At 43.7% G+C, this 24,329-nt stretch overlaps 2 protein-coding genes across 3 annotated transcripts in view; both read left to right on the forward strand.

Moving 5' to 3' along the window:
• DMGDH (dimethylglycine dehydrogenase) overlaps positions 1-24,329 on the forward strand; it is a 75,270-nt gene that overhangs the window by 25,357 nt on the left and 25,584 nt on the right. For both annotated transcript variants that reach the window (XM_048849674.2, XM_048849673.2), the window contains exons 6-11: positions 15,252-15,500; positions 16,582-16,780; positions 19,809-19,978; positions 21,535-21,688; positions 22,633-22,798; positions 23,925-24,055. In XM_048849674.2, the coding sequence (XP_048705631.2) occupies positions 15,252-15,500; positions 16,582-16,780; positions 19,809-19,978; positions 21,535-21,688; positions 22,633-22,798; positions 23,925-24,055 (1,069 nt within the window). The remainder of the gene's footprint in view (positions 1-15,251; positions 15,501-16,581; positions 16,781-19,808; positions 19,979-21,534; positions 21,689-22,632; positions 22,799-23,924; positions 24,056-24,329) is intronic.
• LOC142072129 (uncharacterized) lies at positions 2,096-4,602 on the forward strand. Its single transcript, XM_075128513.1, has 2 exons — positions 2,096-3,149; positions 3,738-4,602. Exons 1-2 carry the CDS (start codon positions 2,594-2,596, stop codon positions 4,256-4,258), a joined length of 1,077 nt encoding a protein of 358 aa, XP_074984614.1. The 5' UTR covers positions 2,096-2,593; the 3' UTR covers positions 4,259-4,602.

Here is a 24,329-nt window from a genome sequence, read left to right on the forward strand (position 1 = left end):
AGTATTGTCCCCTCTCCTTAAAATTATGGAACCCCACATGGGTGCTCCTTGGGAAACAAGCTGGAATGATCAGATGGGGGTGTGGCAGGGAGTGAAGGGCTGGCTGCTCTCCATTATATCTTTCCTCAGAGACCTATAGGGGTGCAGCAAATAAGATAATACTGATCCTTTCAGTTTTATCTTACTCTGTGTTGCCCTCAGATGTGAAATTGCACTCCCATATCTTGGAAGGGGAGGATTTTTACTGTTTATTTGACTGGTAGGTTAAATGTCCCCTTTTTAACAATATATTTTTATGCTCCAGAAATATTAAGTTAAAATGATTTGTATTTATTTTCCTCTGTATGTAACTTCTAACCTTCACTGTATTAATATTACTTATTCAATATTAAGCTGTATGTAAAAAACTCTCCTTATTATATGTGGGTAGTAACACTGCAATTTTTAGTATGATTGCCCTATACTTGCCATTATAAGATCCTGTGTTCGTTCGGTTGCTTCTAACTTTGCCAAACGTTAATCTTTGGGCTGAAATTTTCCATGCCTGGTGGCTGTTTCAGGTTGATTTTTTTTTTTTTTTAAATTTCTGCCAAAACTGTTCAGCCATTTCAAAGAACGAGGCTAGGAAAAAATAAATTGTTTTGACCATGTTAAATTCTTGAGACCTTTTCTTTGAACAGTTCTAGTGCCCCCATGCTTTGGAGAAGAAACTTTAAATTTGGCAGGGAGTGGCCTCTGTGTCAGGGATGTGCCTTTTGCCTGTGAAAATCCACCCAAATTTGGCCAAGTTATAAGCCTTTGAAAAAGAGACGTAGCAGAGTTTAACAGGTAAAATCTCCAAAGATTTCATCCTCAGAGTGTGCCTGAACCTCTCACAGATCCTAGTGTTGACCAGACTGCATATGCATCAGCCTAAGGCTATGGGGACTCAGAAGGACTGCTTCCAGCTGCTCCAGGCTAGGGTGACCATATGCCCGTTTTGGCCTGGACAGTCCCCTTTTTAAGCCCTGTCCCGACCGTCCCAACTCTTTTGGCAAAAGTGGGTATTCGTCCTGTTTGCTCTTGCCCACGTGACCAGTTGACAAGAGCAAACAGACAAATACCCACTTTTGCCAAAAAAGGGGGGTGTGGTTTGGAGGAGGTGAGCAGGGATGCCAGCCTCTTGCAGGGAGGGGAGGCAGGGCTCCAGCACGGGGCAGGTAGGGTTTCAGCAACTAGCAATCCCAGCCCATCGGGGGATGGGCCTCAAGCAAGTGCTCAGTCCGGCAGTGTGCAGGGGGGGAGGGCTTATGCCAGCCCCGTGGGGGGGGGGGGGGGGGGCAGGGCTTGGACCAGCCCTGTGCGGTGACATATGGTCATCCTAGGCCAGGCATCAGCACTGGGAGAAGGGAGTGAGTCCCCACAACCCCCCAGGCCACGTGAAGGAGGAAGCTCTCTGATTCACATACAGAAGGGGACAAAAGCTGAACCAAGAGGGAGGGAGAGAAGTAAATGGGAATAAGGACTCTGGTGAGATTGGGACTGCAGTGAGGGAGAAAGTGAGGGAGAAACTGAGGAGGAGCTGAACAGGAGAGACTGGTACTGGTTGGGCAAGGAGATGGAGACTGGGAGCTGAAGGTGAGGAAGAAGGGAGGCTGCAACTGGGAGTCAGAGGGTGGGAAGGGGAGGCTGGGGCTTTTTGGGCAAAGAGACTGGGCCTGGGTGCTATATAGTCAGCTGACTGGGTGTGTAAGCCAGTGAGTTGGCTGTGGGGAGCACCGATATTGCAGGAGCAAGTGGCACGGGGCAGGCGGGAGGGAGAGAAGACTGGGACTGTCTGGACAGGAAAACGGACTAGGGGCAATGGGGGGCAAAGGGGATGGGGGAAGGAGAGACAGATCTGACATGGAGATGGAGTGTGAATGAAGAACTGGGACTGGCTTGGCAAAGGCACTGGGACAAGGAGAAGGTGGAGTTGGAGACTGAGATTGTATGAGAAACTTGGGATGGAAGACTGGAAGTCAGTGGAGGTGGGGGGAGAGGCAGATAGGATGAGGAGCCAGGAACAGGGGAGTTGGCATTGACTAGGTAAGGAGACTGTGAACAAGGTGTTGGGGCAGGAGGGAGGAAGAGGGACAGGGTGTGGAGAGAGACTGGGAGTGGCAGGGAGATTGAGGCTCAGACAATGAGCCCAGAGGGGAAAAGTAGGACTGGCTGTGCAAGGAGACTGTGCCCTGGTCTACACTAGGACTTTAGGTCGAATTTAGCAGCGTTAAATGGATTTAAACCTGCACCCGTCCACACAATGAAGCCCTTTATTTTGACTTAAAGGGCTCTTAAAATCGATTTCCTTACTCCACCCCTGACAAGTGGATTAGCGCTTAAATCAATGTTGCCGGCTCGAATTTGGGGTACTGTGGACACAATTCGATCGTATTGGCCTCCGGGAGCTATCCCAGAGTGCTCCATTATGACCGCTCTGGACAGCACTCTCAACTCAGATGCACTGGCCAGGTAGACAGGAAAAGAACCGCGAACTTTTGAATCTCATTTCCTGTTTGGCCAGCGTGGCAAGCTGCAGGTGACCGTGCAGAGCTCATCAGCACAGGTGACCATGATGGAGTCCCAGAATCGCAAAAGAGCTCCAGCATGGACTGAACGGGAGGTACGGGATCTGATTGCTGGTTGGGGAGAGGAATCCGTGCTATCAGAACTCCGTTCCAGTTTTCGAAATGCCAAAACCTTTGTCAAAATCTCCCAGGGCATGAAGGACAGAGGCCATAACAGGGACCCGAAGCAGTGCCGCGTGAAACTGAAGGAGCTGAGGCAAGCCTACCAGAAAACCAGAGAGGCGAACAGCCGCTCTGGGTCAGAGCCCCAAACATGCCGCTTCTATGATGAGCTGCATGCCATTTTAGGGGGTTCAGCCACCACTACCCCAGCCGTGTTGTTTGACTCCTTCAATGGAGATGGAGGCAATACGGAAGCAGGTTTTGGGGACGAAGAAGATGATGATGAGGAGGAGGTTGTAGATAGCTCACAGCAAGCAAGCGGAGAAACCGGTTTTCCCGACAGCCAGGAACTGTTTCTCACCCTAGACCTGGAGCCAGTACCCCCCGAACCCACCCAAGGCTGCCTCCTGGACCCAGCAGGCGGAGAAGGGACCTCTGGTGAGTGTACCTTTTAAAATACTATACATGGTTTAAAAGCAAGCATGTGAAAGGATTACTTTGCCCTGGCATTTGCGGTTCTCCTAGATGTAGTCCTAAAGCCTTTGCAAAAGGTTTCTGGGGAGGGCAGCCTTATTGCGTCCTTCATGGTAGGACACTTTACCACTCCAGGCCAGTAACACGTACTCGGGAATCACTGTAGAACAAAGCATTGCAGTGTATGGTTGCTGGCATTCAAACAACATCCGTTCTTTATCTCTCTGTGTTATCCTCAGGAGAGTGAGATATAATTCATGGTCACCTGGTTGAAACAGAGTGCTTTTCTTCAGGGGACACTCAGAGGAGCCCATTCCTGCTGGGCTGTTTGCCTGTGGCTAAACAGAAATGTTCCCCGCTGTTGGCCACAGGGAGGGGGGGAGGTTGAGGGGTTAGTCAGGCGGTGGTAGGAGGCAAAATGCGACCTTGTAACGAAAGCACATGTGCTATGTATGTAATGTTAACAGCAAGGTTTACCCTGAAAGAGTGTAGCCACTGTTTTATAAAATGTGTCTTTTTAAATACCGCTGTCCCTTTTTTTTTCTCCACCAGCTGCATGTGTTTCAATGATCACAGGATCTTCTCCTTCCCAGAGGCTAGTGAAGCTTAGAAAGAAAAAAAAACGCACTCGCGATGAAATGTTCTCCGGGCTCATGCTGTCCTCCCACACTGACAGAGCACACACGAATGCGTGGAGGCAAATAATGTCAGAGTGCAGGAAAGCACAAAATGACCGGGAGGAGAGGTGGCGGGCTGAAGAGAGTAAGTGGCGGGCTGAAGACAGGGCTGAAGCTCAAAGGTGGCGGCAGCGTGATGAGAGGAGGCAGGATTCAATGCTGAGGCTGCTGCAGGACCAAACCAGTATGCTCCAGTGTATGGTTGAGCTGCAGCAAAGGCAGCTGGAGCACAGACTGCCACTGCAGCCCCTCTGTAACCAACCGCCCTCCTCCCCAAGTTCCATAGCCTCCACACCCAGACGCCCAAGAACGCGGTGGGGGGGCCTCCGGCCAACCAGCCACTCCACCACAGAGGATTGCCCAAAAAAAAGAAGGCTGGCATTCAATAAATTTTAAAGTTGTAAACTTTTAAAGTGCTGTGCTTAAAGTGCTGTGTGGCATTTTCCTTCCCTCCTCCACCACCCCTCCTGGGCTACCTTGGTAGTCATCTCCCTATTTGTGTGATGAATGAATAACGAATGCATGAATGTGAAGCAACAATGACTTTATTGCCTCTGCAAGCGGTGATTGAAGGGAGGAGGGGCGGGTGGTTAGCTTACAGGGAAGTAGAGTGAACCAAGGGGCGGGGGGTTTCATCAAGGAGAAACAAACAGAACTTTCACAACGTAGCCTGGCCAGTCATGAAACTGGTTTTCAAAGCTTCTCTGATGCGTACCGCGCCCTCCTGTGCTCTTCTAACCGCCCTGGTGTCTGGCTGCGCATAACCACCAGCCAGGCGATTTGCCTCAACCTCCCACCCCACCATAAACGTCTCCCCCTTACTCTCACAGATATTGTGGAGCACACAGCAAGCAGTAATAACAGTGGGAATATTGGTTTCGCTGAGGTCTAAGCGAGTCAGTAAACTGCGCCAGCGCGCCTTTAAACGTCCAAATGCACATTCTACCACCATTCTGCACTTGCTCAGCCTGTAGTTGAACAGCTCCTGACTACTGTCCAGGCTGCCTGTGTACGGCTTCATGAGCCATGGCATTAAAGGGTAGGCTGGGTCCCCAAGGATACATATAGGCATTTCAACATCCCCAACAGTTATTTTCTGGTCTGGGAATAAAGTCCCTTCCTGCAGCTTTTGAAACAGACCAGAGTTCCTGAAGATGCGAGCATCATGCACCTTTCCCGGCCATCCCACGTTGATGTTGGTGAAACGTCCCTTGTGATCCACCAGAGCTTGCAGCACTATCGAAAAGTACCCCTTGCGGTTTATGTACTCGGCGGCTTGGTGCTCCGGTGCCAAGATAGGGATATGGGTTCCGTCTATAGCCCCACCACAGTTAGGGAATCCCATTGCAGCAAAGCCATCCACTATGACCTGCACATTTCCCAGGGTCACTACCCTTGATATCAGCAGATCTTTGATTGCGTGGGCTACTTGCATCACAGCAGCCCCCACAGTAGATTTGCCCACTCCAAATTGATTCCCAACTGACCGGTAGCTGTCTGGCGTTGCAAGCTTCCACAGGGCTATCGCCACTCGCTTCTCAACTGTGAGGGCTGCTCTCATCTTGGTATTCATGCGCTTCAGGGCAGGGGAAAGCAAGTCACAAAGTTCCATGAAAGTGCCCCTACGCATGCGAAAGTTTCGCAGCCACTGGGAATCGTCCCAGACCTGCAACACTATGCGGTCCCAACAGTCTGTGCTTGTTTCCCGAGCCCAGAATCGGCGTTCCACAGCATGAACCTGACCCATTAGCACCATGATGCATGCATTGTCAGGGCCCATGCTTTCAGAGAAATCTGTGTCCATGTCCTGATCACTCACGTGACAGCGCAGACGTCGCCTCCTCGCCCGGTATCGCGTTGCCAGGTTCTGGTGCTGCATATACTGCTGGATAATGCGTGTGGTGTTTAATGTGCTCCTAATTGCCAAAGTGAGCTGAGCGGCCTCCATGCTTGCCTTGGTATGGCGTCCGCACAGAAAAAAGGCGCGGAACGATTGTCTGCCATTGCTCTGATGGAGGGAGGGGCGACTGACGACACGGCTTACAGGGTTGGCTTCAGGGAGCTAAAATCAACAAAGGGGGTGCCTGTACATCAAGGAGTATTTCAGGCAGGACTGCACGGAGGGTTCCAATAAGAAATGGTGCACCTAAGTTATCGTTCTTATTGGAACAAGGAGGTTAGCCTGGCCTCTGATTTATACATGGCTAGATTTACCTCGCTGCACCTTCTCTGTGAGTGACTGCAGTGTGACCTAGAGGAATGAGTCCCCTAGACAGGGGAGGAGGCAAATGAGTACAAAACAAATCTGGTCTATTTCTTATTCTGACCCACTCCATCTATCTTTTACATCTTTGGCTGGCAGCAGACGGTGCAGAAGGACTGCATGCCATCCACATCTCATGGCTGCTCGGCAGAAGATGGTACAGTACGACTGCTAGCCATCTTCATCTCTTGCCTGCCTGGCATAAGATGGTACAATACGACTGCTAGCAATCCTCATCTCTTGCCTGCCTGGCAGAAGATGGTACAGTACGACTGCTAGCAGTCCGTATCGCCTGCCCGCTCACCATAAGACGGTTCAGTTGGGCTGACTGCAGGACTAAAGAGAATGACCTGGTCAAGTCACTCCAAATTTAGTCCCTGCGCCCATGTCTGCCCAGGCGCTCCCAGCCGACGTGGCCAGGAGCACCTCGGACACGACGAGGATGACTACCAATCGTATTGCACCGTCTGCTGCCAGAAGGCAATGGGTTGCTGCTACTGTGCAGCAAAGCCGTACCACATCTGCCAGCACCCAGGAGACATAGGGTGACGGTTATCTGAGCGGGCTCCATGCTTGCCGTGGTATGGCGTCTGCACAGGTAACTCAGGAAAAAAGGCGCGAAATGATTGTCTGCCCTTGCTTTCACGGACGGAGGGAGGGAACGGGGGCCTGACGATATGTACCCAGAACCACCCGCGACAATGTTTTAGCCCCATCAGGCATTGGGATCTCAACCCAGAATTCCAATGGGCAGCGGAGACTGCGGGAACTGTGGGATAGCTACCCACAGTGCAACGCTCCGGAAGTCGACTCTAGCCTCGGTACTGTGGAAGCACTCCGCCGAGTTAATGCACTTAATGCACTTAGAGCATTTTCTGTGGGGACACACACACTCGTATATATAAAACCGATTTCTAAAAAACCGACTTCTATAAATTCGACCTTATTCCTTAGTGTAGACATACCCTGTGACTGAGATGAGAAGCCTGAGGAGTGAAGATTGGGATTGAATGAGCAAGGAGAATGGAACTGGGAGAAGGAGCCAAGGGTGAGAAAGAGACAAGGAACAAGTTAGAGGGGATGGGGCAGGAGGGGTCAAGCTTGATGAAAATAGGCAGCAGTGTCTGTGTCCGCTACAGAGCTTGGAATGGAATTCAAGATTCCTGAGTCCGCTGTCAGCAAATTCCTCTGCTGTCAGCAAATATCTGTGAAGACCAGTGGTAAAGTGTATGTTTCATCCCCCTCTAGTGCTTGTCCGCACAGAGGATGACAAATGATATTGCTATCAATTACTCCCTTCGCTTAAGCAGCAGAGGTTTGTGTGGTGGATCTAAAAGGTTCCAACCCCGCTGATGGCTGAGGTGGATGTCATATGATGCCACATGATGGAATTTCTGTTTTTTCTATTTTTAAAAAATCCTATGCAAGTATATACAAGAAAACTGCATTAAAAGAACATTATTAAGGTTGCAAAGTCAAGCACTCAAAAGTTTGGATATGCCAGAATTAAGGTGGTTCTTCCAACTGCTGTTAGGCCCCCTTGTGCACATGCACTGTAATAATCTTTAATGCCATTACTGCCTGCTATACTGTAGAGGACTGTGGACCTGCTCTGGGGGTGAATCAGAGTTGTATAGTAAATGGGACTGTTTTTGGTAGGACTCCAGCCTCATTTGTTGCAGAAGTTGGAAACTGAAATGAATGAAGCAGGGGATTGCAGGAAAAGAAAGGATAGTCGCATAAATAAGAACACTTAGTGCTGTCCTGGGGAACTGGATTCTGTCCCTGCCTCTGCCATAGAATTCCTGTGTGATGCTGAGCAAGTCACTTAAGCCAAACTTCTTAGACCTGGTCACTATTTGTATGTTCCTCATTTTCTGGTAGCCCAGCTTGAAAACCTGGAGCTTGATTTGCAGAAGTGCTGAGCTCCCACATCTGCACTGAGGTAAATGGGAGCTGTGCTTGAATATATGAAGTTCTATACAATGCCAAGTATTCTGCAAAATCAGGTCCTAGATAGCTCAGATTGGACACAAAATTGTTAATTTTTTTGCCTTAGTCAGACTGTGCATCAGATCTCCATCTGTAAAAGGGAGATAATACCATACCTCCTCTTCACAGTGGTGTTGGGAAGATAGGTTAATTAATGTGTGTGAAGCACTCAGATACTATAACGATGACCACAACAGAAAAACCAATGAGGTAATTAATTCTGTATTTAGAGCAGGGTTTGAATTCATGTAGTAAAGAAAGCCAATGGCCACACTTTGAACAATGAGAAAAAATATTGAAGCTGCTCATTAATAGAGCTCCATCCATCTTGTGTGTAGTATCTCACTGATGAGCACACCAGTGCCAAGGCAAACGCTATATTATGAACAGGACTATGCACAGCAAGGAGGTAACAAATTTCCTATTGATCTGCATAGCTGCAGCCTATGACTCTCCTGTCCTGGGAGGCTTTGTTTCTGCCCCAGCAGGAGGTGTGACATGGGAAACCAAAGACTGCATCTACAGCGTACAGGAATTGTGGTATCTCTACACTTCCTGGAGGTCTTAGTCTATGCACACTGTGTGCTGAATAAGATGGGACCAGTAAAAAAAAAAGTTTCTGATCATTTAATTAGAGACTGTATCATATTTAAGGTTCCACAGACAACATTGATACTGGTATTTTCTATCTTTTGAGCACTTGACTTTGCAACCGTAACAACGTTCTTTTAACATAGTTTTCAGTGTAATTGTGTATGGAGTGATGGGACTGCCTACAATAGCATGTGGCCCAACAGCAAAAATCCCCAATGGCCGGAGATGGAAACACTAAGTCAGGAGAGCTCTGAGTGTCAGCGAATTTTTTCCCAGGTATCTGCCTGGTGGGTCTAACTCAGTGGTTCTCAGCTCTTCCAGACTACTGTACAGGAGTTGGATTTGCCTTGCATACCCCCAAGTTTCACCTCACTTAAAAACTACTTGCTTACAAAATCAGACATAAAAATACAAAAGTGTCACAGCACACTATTACTGAAAAATTGCTTACTTTCTCATTTTGTCTGTATGAAATTTTAGTTTGCACTAACTTCACTAATGTTTTTTATGTAGCCTGTTGTAAAACTAGGCAAATTTTAAAAAAAGTTGATGTACCCCCCTGGAAGACCTCTATGTACCCCCAGGGGTACACGTACCCCTGGTTGAGAACAAGTGGTCTAACTGATCACCATATTTGGGGTCGGGAAGAAATTTTCACCCAAGTCAGATTGGCAGAGACCTTGAGGGTTTTTTTCCTTGCTATGCAGCATGGGGCATGGATCACTTGCAGGTTTAAACTAGTATAAATGGTGAATTCTCTATAACTTGAAGTCTTTAAACCATGATTTGAGGACTTCAGTAACTCAGCCAGAGGTTAGGGGTCTATTTCAGGAGTGGGTGGGTGAGGTTCTGTGGCATGCAGTGAGCAGGAGGTCAGACTAGATGATCACAATGGTCCCTTCTGACCTTAAAGTCGTCTATGAGTAAGTAAACACACATAACTTTATAACCTTGTGCATGTTTTATCTTATGTCGAGTATCAAGAACACTGGGAATGAAGGGTTTTTCAGGCCTCTGACAAGTTCTGTCCCTCCCTGTCATCCTGTTCTTCCTCCCTTTATCTCTCACTGTCTTCCTTAGAGGATACCATGTTTTCTTCCCTTCCATTCTGTGCTTTTCCAGCTCATCCAGTTCTGCTTCAAAATGGTTTTACTCTTTCTTAATCAAACACATTGCAGCCTGGCACTAGAACTGGATGAAACATGGGATTTCCAGTTTATGGGAAATACTGCTATTTCAAAATTTGAATATGGTCTGAATTGGGCTAAAACCAAATTTATCAAAATTTCCTGCTAACTGGAACTTCCCAAAAAATTCATTTCAGAAACACTGACATAGTATTGTATTTCTGAAACTAAATATGCTCCCCTGACCCCAACAGCTGCTGAGCGAGACTGTCATTCTTGGGAAATTGTCATTATTGCCCAGGCAAGTGGCAGGAAACCCTTCTGCTGGAATCCTGCCTTTGATTTGCCAAAAGTTCACTGGACCCGAGATGTTTCCATGAAACCTGTTGGGTGTTCTACAAATCGTTATTTTCCAGTAGAACTCTGTTTTATCGGAAAACTTCTGACCAGCTCTTCCTGGCACCTTTGGATCTCTGATATGCTCCAGAATCTTTTCCCCTGGCTGTCAAGTTCCAGACTTCCCTTGTCATCATTCTCAGAAGTTTTGAAGGCAGTGGGAGCTGCTGGGTGCTCAGCATTTTGGCAATCAGACCACTTACATGTCAAACTTCAGGCACCCATTTTCTGAAAACTTGGCATTAGAGCATATTGATGAAGTTTGCACATTTAATAACTTTCCTTATATTTTATAGTGTGATTGGCATCCTTTTGGTTGTGTTGTCAATTGTCATTATATACAGCTTTCCTCACAATTGCTTTCCAGACGTTATCATTATTTGTAAAGCCAATCTGCAGCCTTGTGAAATCTCTTAGGCTTTTTCATTTGCTTTGATAACTTATTAATCCAAAGATATGCTTGGCTAAGCCTAATTCTAATGTACAGCTAAGTGTTCAGCCAAACACTGAACATTTAAAGTTGATATTGCTTAACATTCTACGTCAGAGTATGCAACCACTACTATGACCGGTGTATGCTATTAACTTTCTTTCAGCCACCATTCACTCTTCATTTTAACCCCAGCCCTTCAAATCATTACTGTTAATTTTGATGCCGGCCATGGCTAGTCTCATGTTGCTAACTCAAAGCACAGCAGGGTTAATCACAGAGCTATCTGCTCTTTTTTTGGGCACAGTCAACATTTGCTGTGGAACTGGAATGAACAAGTTTAAACCAACTTGAAGCTGTTCCACTTGTGAGTTTTCTATTTTTAAATAAGCAGGCCCCTAATGAATAATCCCTGACATAAACTAACTGGTGTTGAACTTGCTGAGGAGGCTAGCAGTGTATTTATAATAGAGTTATTAATAAAACCTGAAGAAATGGTGATTTTATTTTAGATATGCATACTGCATATACAGATATTTGACCTCACAGCAGTTGTTCCATTTTACAACCGTTTGGGAATGTACTTAGAAATGGAACATTTAGGTTTTTTTAGTTGAGTTATTTTTTCTTTTACAATATCTTACCAGACTACCTGCTTGTAAATTTGCCAAACAATACTAACGCTAAATATTTCGCTCTGAGATGTTCTTAATCACTTTGATGTAGAAAAATTCTAAAGGTATAAATTATGCTTTTGCTTTAGCTATCTCTCCCATGAAAGGGGGAGTTTAACATCTGCTTCCAGTTAGAATTTTTTTTCGGAGAGCACACTCTTTCTTTAAGACTTTTTTTTTTTTTGCACACGGTTGAGAATTTTTAGGCACAGAACCAGTGATGGATCCCAGCTGTTGCCCTGGGCTAATTAAGTAAGCAACAATTCAATACTGCAGTACTGAATCCTGTAGTCAACATAAAAAATAGTTAAGTACAATACCTGGATAAGTGGATTTAAAAAGTGGTGTTGAATAACACTGGAGGTTCTACTTATGATTAACTCCATATCGGTTGTCATCAAAAATCTAACATGAGATCATATACAGACAGCTGCACTATAGTGATATATTTTTAGGAAATATCTTCAATTTTAAGAAGCTGTTTATGGCATCTTATAGTGCACATTTTGAAAGGAACACAGTTAAGACTAGTAAACCTAAAATTAAATCTACCAGTTTTGTTTGTTTGCAGAGGAGGATATACATGTTGTGCCATCCATTCGCCCTTCTTATTCTGTTTTTTTGTGAGCAAGTAAAATAATAAAAATTATTATAGTCCTGTTCTTGGAACATCAGTATGTCTTATTCCAGGGTGAGGCCAGACCAATGAGAGGCTATGTCACCACTTTCCCCATAAGCTTGGGTGTTTCACAATGCTATGCTATTGTAGCTCCCAAACTAGGCTGCTCACAAACAGCCAACAGCAGGCAGATCACACCCTGAGTGTCTTTGTATAGCAGCAGCCCTGGTTCAGCAGCTCTGATCCCCAGCAGCCTTCCAGCAACACACCAGCCACACTCTGGCTTCCACCAGCCTTGGTTACTGTGTGCAGGGTGCCCGAAAACACTCTCAGGCCTGAATTTTCCCAAAACATGTTCTGCACTTACCAACCCTCTCCTGGACAGTTCCGATATTAAGGTTTGTTGCTCCTGTACAGAGTCAATATTCAACAGTTTGCTACCTTACATGGAGTTACCAAACAGTTCAGTTTAAACGCAGCACTGGGTTGGTTTAGATTAAAAAATAAAAAAAAGTTTATTAACAAAAGGAGATAGTATTTTAAGTGAATTCAAGTATAGGAGATAAAGTTAGAAATGGTTACAAGCAAATAAAAGTGAAAACGCATCTAAAAGTCTAAAACTTAATTTAGCAAGTGTTGGTTCAAGGCTTTGTTTAAGACAGTCTTTCTGACCTACAGTCTTCCAGGAAGATGACAACTGACTTTTTCCTTCGTCAGGATCACTCCCAGAGTCCCAAAGATGCTGGTGCCTTTGTCTTCTTAGGTGAAAGAGAGAGAAAGCATGGAGTTTTCTGCCCCTTCGATTTATAGTCCAGTGTACCCTTGAAATAGATTCTTCTGAAGATTATCCCTCAAAGCAAAGTTTATTCAATCAGTAAAGAAAGTGACATGGAGTCTGGTGGTAAATGGGGCTCCATGCTCTTTCTTACCACCTGTGTTTGCTAAAATGCAAATTTGCTTGGTCTCCTGCCGTCTCCTCCCTCTGCTGTCTTGAGTACCCTGTTTACTACTTATATTTAAATTGAGGTAAAACACATTTCTTTATTTAGGATAGATATGTTTAACAACCTTTTCCTAGGCTGGGTTGTGTGGTTTTGTATATGTGATAACATCATACAGGGGGATTTCATAACTTTATATGTAATGCTGCTACGTACATATCACCATGGTATTATTGACCAGCACATTATTAGTTTTTAAATGATACATCATAAGGCATATTTTGTACAAAGATTATCACAGTAGTGTAGGGTGACCAGACAGCAAGTATGAAAAATCAGGACAGTTATATCTCATATAACTGTGTATGTTTTCATTACCCATATAAATGTCTAACCCTCTTTTGGTTCCTATTAAGGTCGGGGCTCAATTATATCTTGTGGCAATGAGTTGCAGAGGTCTATTTATGTATTCTGTAAAGAAAATATTTCCATTCATGAATTTTAAATTTGTTGCCTTGTTCTTGTATTATAAAGAGGATATAAGTAGGCACAACTGATTTATCTCTTGTACCATTCCTTATTCTGAATATCTTTTTTGTTTCCTCTCTTATTTATGACTTCTCTAAACAGTGGTAGTCTTTTCGAGCTTTTCTCCACAAAAGTATTCTATGCCTCTAACCACTTTTGCTACTTGTCTTTGGATGCCTTTTCTTCCCCCTTTACATTTTTAAAAAAGAGAGGGTGAGTGGAATTGAACAAATTATTCCAAGTGAGGATGTACCGCTGGTCTATATAAAGGCAGTATAATATCCTCTTTATTAATTTCTATCACATCCTTGTGCATACTAACGTTACTTTCTCTTTTGACTTTCTGTGTGCACTGTTCAAAGATTTTCATTGCGCTGTCCTCACAAGTGCCCAGGCCTTTTTCTGAAGTGGTTACAGTTAATTTAGAACACAGTATGAATAGTACAGATTATTCTTTCCAATGTGCATTATCTTGCATTTGTCAGCAATGAATTACATCTGTCAATCTGCTGCTCATCCACATACCATGTAGCTTCTCCAGCCCACTGGGAAGAGCTGCATGGTCTTCTGTATTAACAAACATAAAAAATGTTGAACTCCAATGATCCCTAACCATCAGAAGGGAAAGGAGTCTTGTGGCTGCTTTAAGTTATACCAAGGGCCCTAGAAACCCTAAGAATCAAGGGAGTATAAAGATGGCATAGCCACCTTTTGATGAATCCCTTGGGTTGTAGGCATATTTGCAGTATTTTGGGGTGCACATTGTTGGGATTCCCTCCAAGACCTTTTCCACTAGGCTTATCCAGAACATCTTGTCCAGTTCTGGGAGAACACTTCATCCAGCCCTCTAGGATCCAAAGCACTCAGTTCGACTCCCCATTTTGTCACTCAGGTTCCTTTATTTGGCATACAGCAATGTAATGCTGAGTTGATCAGACTCAAATGCAGGGGATGGATGAAAGGTACATCACAGCTCCAAAGTTACACAGAAACCCTCTCTCTTTACATACATTTACACATCTCATTGAATTTACTGTACATTACATCACACATTTTTGGATTGCAGGAACCAAATCCCAGCACAGCATGGTTCCTTTGCAGGAACCAATCCCAGCACAGCATGCTCTGTCCATGCATTGTCCATGTTCGACCTATTCTTTATCTCATGTCTACTGTCACGCTGTCCGGAGTGGCTCATGACTGTGAGGGCCCATCTCAGGGTGGACTGTCAAAAACAGGGCAGACACCCCAAACTAGTGGTATGTTCTATAATTAGATTTCACCAAGCCAGTAACAAATGTGAACTGGATCCCTAATATCAGCCTTACCATGAAGTCACAGACAGTCCCCTTAGACTCTTCAGTCTATCTTGCCACCCAGGCAAGCTGGATTTAGTGATAAATGGTCACCTACACCAAAAACCACAAAATATTCAGGTTGCTTCCAATCCCAAGAGACCAGTCACTTACTCCACATCAGTTGGTACCCTAGATCTTACACCATAGACAATGCCTGTAGCCAATCCCTGTAGCCAATCCCTGTAATAAAATATCTAAAGGTTTATTAACAAGGAAAAAGAAATGAGAGTTATTTATAGATTAAAGTAAGCAAACACATCCACACAGATCTAAATCCCAAGAGTGACAGAGTTGTAGTAATCTGTCAATTCAAAATGGCTTTCAGGGCATATGCAGGGTTAACCTTTATTTTGAGTCTGATCAGCTCAGCATAGCATTGCTATATGGCAAATAAAGGTTACCGAGTGACAAAATCCATTCACTGAAATTGTTTGCATATTAGCATAGTTGTTTATTGTGTTTCTTAGGCTTCTGGGCTCGTGAAATAGGCAGAATGATTGGACTGCACCATCCCCTCATACCTGTTCACCATCAGTATGTTGTCACATCAACTATTCCTGAAGTGAAAGTCCTGAAAACGGAATTGCCTGTGCTCCGTGACTTAGAAGGATCATATTATCTAAGACAGGAAAGGGACGGGCTTTTATTTGGTCCATATGAAAGTCAGGACAAAATGAAACTACAGGAGTCCTGGGTAACAAATGGAGTTCCACCAGGTAATTTAAAAAAATTACATATATCTTCAAAGCTTGATAAACTATAGAAAATAGTTTAATAATATAAAGCACAGCAGCATATTTCCCTTTATAACACTTCCTTGTATGATGAGAAGTGGAAGCTATTGAAAATTTAGTTGCAACATATACTTTTTTTGCGTATCTTTCAAAATATGACTACAGCCTCTGTGAGAGACTGAACAGAAATAACACTCTGAACACGAAGGCAGACTATTGTATATATGAATGAAATAGATCCATAAAAACAAAGGGCTTTGACCAGCATTAGAGAAGTCTCCTGTGCCTGTCCATCTCTTTCCTGCTTCAGTGTTGAGACTTTGTGTCGTTAATGATAATAATCATACCTAGCTCTTACATAGTGCTTCTCATCAGTAGATCTCAAAATGCTTTACCACTGCAGGTAATATCATTATCCCCATTTCACAGATGGGGAAACTGAAACTCAGATAAGTAAATGACTTGCCCAAGGTCATCCAAATGGTCAGTGACAGAGCCAAGAATAGAGTCCAAGGCCAAGTCTACACTACAGACCTATATTGGTATGTCTGCATCGGTCAGGGGTATGAAAAATCCACACCCTTGAGAGACATACTTATACCGACCTAACCCCTGGGGCAGACAGAGCTATGTCAACAGGAGAAGCTCTGACAGAGGTAGATTAACTACGCCAACAGGAGAAGCTCTCCTGTCAGCATAGTAGTGTCTTTGCTACAGCAGCGCAGCTGCAAGCTGCCCTGCTATAGCGCTGTACCTGAAGACAAGCCCCAAGTCTCCTGAATCCTAGTGCAGTGCCTGAGCTGCTAGGCCGCACTGCTTCCCCTTAGATTAAGAGAAATAAAATGAAAGCTGACTCAAATCCAGTTGCCTCAGTTTGTGCTCTTCTTATAGGGAAATGGGGTTTTGTGAGGTAAAGATAGAAAAGGTGTGGATATACAGACTGATGAATTACATACTGCTATTGCTTATATATATATATATATATATATATAGTATGCATATATTTAAAACAAATATTTACAGTTTATTACAAATATATAATATGTATCAAATATTTGTGCAGGTTTTGGAAAGGAACTTTTTGAGTCTGATTTAGACAGAATAATGGATCATATTGAGGCTGCAATGACAATGGTCCCAGTCCTGAAACAAGCAGACATCATTAACACAGTTGCTGGTCCAATCACATATTCTCCAGACATTCTTCCTATGGTGGGACCGCATCAAGGTGTCAGGAATTACTGGGTAGCAATTGGCTTTGGGTGAGTAAATTCATCACACCATTAACTTTTGTCCGTCATGTATTAAAGTAAAGCTAATTACAATTGCATTCAATTTCAGCATCACTGACCTTGTTTTTTTAAAGTATACTGCACACTACCCTGTGCCTGCAAGTGGCCTCAACCATCTGATCATATGCATCTCCTTATATTCAGCCATATATTTGTCACTACTCCCACCCATCCTGTGGCTCTTTCTCACCAGCTCTTTTTCTGTTCTTGCTCCTCTTCTTCGGCAGCATGGAACAGTTAACCTCAAGGCCAGTGTCATGAAATCAGTAGTATTTAAAATTTTGTGTGTACCAAGATAGAATCTTGTCAGCACTGTTTCTTAGAGTACATCTTTCAGTTTATTTGTGCAAATAACTTTGGGCCATATTGGGCCACACAGTTAAACACCCACAGCTGACTCGGGTCAACTGATTCGGCCTCCTGGGGCTTGTGCTGTGGGGCTGTAAAATTGTCATGTAGACATTCAGGCTTGGGCTGGAGCCTGAGCTCTGGGACCCCATGAGGGGGGAGTGTCCCAGAGCCAGCTCTAGCCTGATCCCAAACATCTACACAGCAATTTTTAGCCCTGCAGCCCAAGCCCCATAAGCCCAAATCAGCTGACCCAAGCCAGCTGCAGCCATGCCACAGCTCTTTTATTCCAGTGTAGATGTATCCATTGTCTTCTCCATGGGCTATTTTGCAGCTGCAAAGGATTGTGCAATTCCAGTTGTGGCAAGGATGAGTAGAACAAAGGAAGCTTAACATTTGAGGTGCTAAATGGAATGTTGTATGTTTTGTGGAGGGGGGTGAAGAAGTATGAAGCAGAGGGTACTAAAAGGGTATTGAGAGTATTGGCTGTTGTGGAAGGGGTGTGCCAGATGAGAGTACTGGGGGTGCCAGAGGTTGAGAAGATGGATACTGTAGGTGAGTGTTGTTGGATGTTAGAAGTAGGTGGTAGATACTGGGGAAGGTACTGTTTGAGGAGATCAGGTGCTGCTCATTCTGTTTCATTGTGATATTCTTATATTAACATTTTCGTTAATCATGGTCTACAACGTATTCACCCTAAATTCCTTGCCACATTCCGTTACCTCAGCTGATCATTGCTCCAAGATGAATGGATAATTGCCTAATCATCAGATCAGAATCCAGTAAGGCCTTATCCACTTTTTCTTCACTTTACAAACCCTCATATATAAAATTATATAAAAGATTAAGATGCTTTCCCAGGCTCCCAAAATAAAATAGTTTGATCATTTTGAATTGAATGATTAAGTACACTTGCTATTTGAATTCAAGAGGTTTTAAAAATTTCACCTTTTAACTACACACTTAATATTCTTATCTAAAGCACTGGGTTCCAGAAAAGACTGCTTTATTACATTAATTGCACTGCCTGTGGGCCCTTTTCTCCTTCCACTGAAGTGACTTCAGTGGGAATAGGATTAAGGTCCATATCGAACTGACTGAAGACAGCAGAGAGGGTTTTATTCCTATTATAAACTTAATTTTTTAAAACAAGTATACATTTGTTTAGCTTCTGAATGTTGGGACCCAAGGTTTAATGGGGATATTGGTGAGACAGGGGTATCTGTATTTCAGGGGTCATTTACCCTCAGAATGCTATAGAAGCAGATGTTTCCATGTATGTTGTAATTTTGTGTGTACACTGGTAGTCTTTATCTTAGAGTTCCCAGTCAGAACATTGTGTTTGAAGTCTAAGTGAGTATGTGTGGTTTTTTTGTAATAATTTATTATTTGTGTGACGCCAACAGCTTGCTGCGCACTTTAGTGTGTAGACAGGTTAATAATTATTATGGGTGGGACTGGTATTGCTACATATTATTAAGGTTGCCAGACACTTCCCATTATAAGACCTAGTTTTCAGTTGTTTATAACTTTGCCAAACTTTAACCAGATAGCCTTGAAATTTTCTGTGATGGGTGTCTGCCTTAGGCCGAATAAGTTTCAGCTAAAACATTTCATCTGTTTCTGAGAATAAGGCTCAGGAAAAATATATTGTTTGGCCCATGTTAAAAAACTTCTGGTGCTCTTTTGTTTGAAAAGATCTAGAGTCTCCATGCTTTGAAATAGGGACTTGAAATATGGCAGAGGGGTGGCCTTTATGACAGGGATGGGCCTTTTGTCATCTCTGTGAAAATCCATCTAAACTTGTCCAAGTTATTAGCCTGAGAAAAATCACTGATCGCATATGCTTAGTAGAGAATTGTCGGACCTTCATTACAGAAATCTCTGAAGACTCCATCCATATAGGCATGCTCCAGCCTTAGGCTGAGGTGGACTCTCTCTGCAATTGCAGTTTTGGGAGGCTGCGGGCAGGGTTGAGTCCAGGCGCTGGAAATGAGAGCAGGGAGCTTGTCTCTCCTGTGTTTTCAACTGTTATCCAGTCAGTGTGATGAGGAAACTGCCTGATTCAAGTTCAAAGGTGACAAGAGCTGGATGGGGGAGTGGGTTGGGACAGGAGTCTGTGGAAGAGAGGTTAGGGGTATGTGGACTGAGACTGGAGGCTGGGAGGGAAGAGGGAAATTGGAACTGGGAGTTGAGGGAAGAAATGGGACAAGCTGGGCAAGGAGACTGAGACTGGGAACCACCAGACAGAGGAGACTGGAGCTGGTTGGGGAAGCAGACTAAGATTGGAAACCAGTGGGGTAGGAGAAGGGGAACGGAGAGGAGACACCTCTGATAAGGAGCAGAGATTTCAGGGGAGAACTGACACTGGCCGTGCAAAAACACTGGGATAAGGGGACAGGGTGATGGTTTTTCTCTGTCTCTGGGGAGGGCAATAAAACTATCAGAATAGATCTGCTTCCTGTAACCTCAGAGTGCCATCTATTAGAGGCAGCTAACTTGGTTGCTGAAAATGGAAATAACAGTGGCTTTGAGTAATTCCTAGACAAAATATTATCAAACAGTGCAAAGAGAATTTGTAATAATTGATGCCTTGTTGAAAAATTATTTCAAATGACTAAATATTGGAGGATTTGTTTCTGTTTTAAAGATATGGCATTATCCATGCTGGAGGTGTAGGAAAGTATCTCAGTGATTGGATCCTAGGTGGGGAGCCTCCTTTTGACCTAATAGAATTAGATCCCAATCGCTATGGAAAATGGATCACCACCCAATATACAGCAACAAAAGCAAGAGAGTCTTATGGATTTAACAACATTGGTAAGAAGATAATTTATAAAGCATTTTTCATATCCTAAAATATAGGACTTTGCACTTGTGTAAAACATCTCCTTTCTTTTGTTGTGGATTAACAGAAAGATGAAGCCTGATGCCCCACTGCCTTGCAACTAGTGTAGTCACTTAGGCCTAGATGCGCAAAAGGAATTAAGTGCCTAAGTCCTATGGGAACCACTCCAATGCACAAAACTGCAGCCAAACCCGGTAGGCGCCTAAATTTTCCAGGTAAAAGTTTCCTGGGTGCCTAAGTGTCTACCTCTGGGCATGCTCACTGCTGCCTCACTCCAGGCATCTCTCCTGCCTGGGCCTCAGAATGCATCACAAAGCAGGGGAAGATAGGCATTTGGCTGGCTAAGTCATATCTGGGACCCAATCCAGTAGGAGCCCTGTGAGCACATCTACCGAACCCTCCCATCTTACAGGTCATATAGCCTAGGCTCCAGCCCAAGCCAGAACGTTTACATCACAATGAAACAGCCCCTTAGCTCATGTCCTGTGAGCCTGAGTCAGCTGGCATAGGACAGCTGTGGGTTTTTAACTGCAGTGTAGACATACCCTAAGCTGTCTCTCTCTCCCCATTCATTGTACAGGGAGGCTAGGCACCTAACTGAGGTGCCTAAAAGTTAGGCACTGTAACATTCAGCATTGCAACACCTGACTCCCTTTGTTCATGCAGACTTTGCAGTTGTGCAAAGTGAATGGAAAATGAATAGAAAACATTACCCTTCTGATTTGGTAGCATGATACCAAATACCTCTACAGAGGTTCTCAAACTGTGGTCCAGGGACCACCAGCAGTCCACGAGCTCCATTCAGGTGGTCCACAGATAGTTCTCTCTAAGGTGCACACCTGGACAGCCACACACAAGAGAATGAAGGGCCACCCACCTAATTACTGGAGCTGCGCAGGCATGGCTCCACTAATTAGGTGCCTGGACCCTGGAGAAGACGCACATGTAAGGTGAGGTGGTGGCCTTGGGGGGAATATAGGGTAGGTGCGAGGGGGCAGTGGGGTGAGAAGAGGGGGTGGGGGGAATTTGGGATGTGCAGGGCTGTGGCGGCCAGAGAAAGAGGTGACTTTCCCCAGCTCCAGGGCTGCGGCTGCCAGGGAGAGATGGCCCTCCTTCCCAGCCCCAGCTTGGGGGCTGCTGCGGCAGGGGAGAGAGGGCATATCCATCACATTAGAAAGGTAAGACTACTGATATTAAAATATGAGTTGTGTGCTTTTATTTGTAGAACAAAAAATGTTAACTGTTATTAAGATTTTTTGTATATAGTGGTTTTATCCAAAGTGCTTTACAGTAGTTAGCTAATGGTACACACAACATTTGGAAAGGTCATTAAGTGGTCTGCCGAGACCTTCAGCAATTTTCAAGTGGTCCGCGAAAAAAAAGTTTGAGAACCACTGCTCTAGAAATTTGCTTTGTAGCTATATTAGAAATATTTATTTTAGGTATGCAGTTGCTGACTTTTTTTTACCATGTTTTGCTTTCTTGGTGTACGATATCTAGTGTCCCTCTTTTCTTTTTTCCGTTCTAGTTGGTTATCCTAAAGAAGAAAGGTTTGCTGGGAGACCTACAGAGAGAGTCAGTGGGCTTTATGAAGTGCTTAAATCTAAATGCTCAATGGGTTTCCATGCAGGATGGGAGCAACCTCATTGGTTCTACAAGCCTGGAGATGAGATTGGATACAAGTAAATGAACGATTACCAATTTTGTATTGGTCTATTGTCCTGAAGGCAAGAGTTGATTGAATTAGGATTGAATTAGGATTTTCAGTCAGTTTAGCCAAAGAAGGTCTCAGAAGCAACTCTTCTGTTATTTTTTTGGTTGGTCTGATTTTGTTATCTATATTTTAAAATCTATTTAATTCTCAAGATACATAAATTCTAAAGCACAGATATAGAATTACACTGTAACCTTACTAACCGCAGCATGCAGCTGCACTGGCCGGGAGCAGACTAGAGAGCAAACTGTAACTATAAAGTCACATTTCCTCCCTTACTTCCCACTTGTTCTGCAGGGAGTAAATTATTTCACCTCTTTTCATGGAACTAACTTACTCCCTCTGTGCAACCGGTGAGTAAAGGTGGCGGGGCCCAGGATCCCCCCCACCTTTTTCTGCTCTCCGCTCCCTGCCTGTTTGCTTCCAGTGGGAGGTATCAGGCAAGAAGCTCTGTTTTCCCATCCTCAGCTGTAGTCACAATTTGTGCAGGGCTCAGCAGGGGAGTAAGGGGAGCCCTACTCTTCCCTGTGCAGCTAGGTGGGTGAAGCCTTCAACAATCTAACCCATAATAAAGGACTCAGCAAATTCAGCAGTAAATTTACCCAGAGTTAATTAATGAAGAAGTAGAAATTTTTTCTTACACTTTAACAATTCAAACTGTTACATAGTTTATTGTTGCCAATTTTGTTTTTGACTCTCATGTTAAATGAATTAATATTTAACCCATTGTTACACTGAGGAAAATAATGGATAAACTACCTAAAATAAGAGAGACTAGGTTCTAATGCTTTTGAATGACTTGCAAAACGAAGAATTTTGGGAATATATTTTGCTGAATAGATCACAAAATGGCTAGACTGTAATAACCAGATGTGTATTCTGTTTTTTATGTGCGTAAATACTCTGTTTCAGACCCAGTTTTTGGCGCACGAACTGGTTTGAACCTGTGGGTCGTGAATATAAGCAGGTTATGGAAAAAGTTGGTGTGATTGACCTGACACCATTTGGCAAGTTTATTGTCAAAGGGAATGATTCGGTTAAACTGTTGGATCACCTGTTTGCAAATGTCATTCCAAAGGTAAACAGAACTATGATAATGTTACTAATTTAGGTCACGCTGGAAGAGTTCCAGAAATGGGAGACAGGGAAGCAGAGGCATAATAATGTGATCATCTCTATATTTCATCTCACAGAAAAAACACTAAAGAGGAAATCCTTTTGTGTCAAATGAGACTTTTTGCTAGATCAAGACTATACACAGCAGAGATTGTATTGGATTAACTCAGAGTTGTAAACACCTCTTAGACACCTTTGGCAGGCTTGTGGCATGCTCATCCTTTTGGTACCAATTCCTGCATGCCTTATTCACATGACTCAAGGGGAACAATTGTGTGAATAAGGCAAGCACAATTTTTGGCTTTGATGAACAGCAAACTTAAGAAAAAAAATTGGGATGTTAGATGGGGTGGGATCTGAGTTACTACAGAGAATTCTTTCCTGGGTATCTGGCTGGTGAATCTTGCCCATATGCTCAGGGTTCAGCTGATCGCCATATTTGGCGTCGGGAAGGAATTTTCCTCCAGGGCAGATTGGAAGAGGCCCTGGAGGTTTTTCGCCTTCCTCTGTAGCTTGGGTCACTTGCTGGAGGATTCTCTGCACCTTGAAGTCTCTAAACCATGATCTGAGGACTTCAATAGCTCAGACATAGGTGAGAGGTTTATCGCAGGAGTGGGTGGGTGAGATTCTGTGGCCTGCGTTGTGCAGGAGGTCAGACTAGATGATCATAATGGTCCCTTCTGACCTTAATATCTATGAATCTATGACTGAATTTGCATTGGAAATCTATTCTTCAATCAGTTTTGGCTTGAGAAAGTCTTCTGTAACATACACATTACAAATATTTATAAAGACCTTGACCAAACCTTTATTTCAAGCAACGGATTGTTAATTTCTTTCATATGAAAAATGTGAAATTTCCATTATAAATCATAATCCTGAGCAATAGGACATTAATCTTCTACTAATGAGGTTAAAAACAGAAGAAAGAGAGAGAGAGTCATACTTTCTAATATAAGTGATATGGTTAAAGATTTTTGTATAACTAATGTACACAAGCATTTTGTTTTCACATTTTGCACCAAGGACCTGCAAGACCTCAAAGGATTTATTTTGCAAATGAAATTATTATATGTTCTACTATGTAGATGGGTGCTACAAATATAAGTCACATGTTAACACCGAGAGGCCAAGTCTATGCTGAGCTAACCGTGTCTCACCTGTCTCCAGGGGAGTTTTTGCTGGTGACTGGTTCTGGGTCAGAGCTCCATGATCTGAGGTAAGCATGTATATAGGTAAATACAGTACACAGATAGATACAGATACATACATCTGTGAGTGATGCCTTATTCTGTGATTTGTTCCATTGGAATCAATGGGAATACTTGCATATTTAAGTACTAAACTTGAATAAGCGTGGCAGAACTGGCTCAATGTATTTATTTGTAAAGAACTTCAACAGTTTTGTTTGGTCCCCCAACTATGCCTTGGGATTTCTTAAGAAAACTTATCAGACTATATACTATAAGATTTTGAATACTACCTTCTTTATT

Source organism: Caretta caretta, chromosome 5, assembly GCF_965140235.1.
Source record: "Caretta caretta isolate rCarCar2 chromosome 5, rCarCar1.hap1, whole genome shotgun sequence".
Taxonomy (NCBI): domain Eukaryota; kingdom Metazoa; phylum Chordata; order Testudines; family Cheloniidae; genus Caretta; species Caretta caretta.

What these genes read in the sequence shown, in the direction of transcription:
- LOC142072129 (XM_075128513.1), top strand. Translation starts at nt 2,594, where the DNA reads ATGATGGAGTCCCAGAATCGCAAAAGAGCTCCAGCATGGACTGAACGG. An exon ending in AGGCGGAGAAGGGACCTCTG is followed by an intron (nt 3,150 to 3,737) that starts GTGAGTGTACCT and finishes TTTCTCCACCAG; the next exon opens with CTGCATGTGTTTCAATGATC.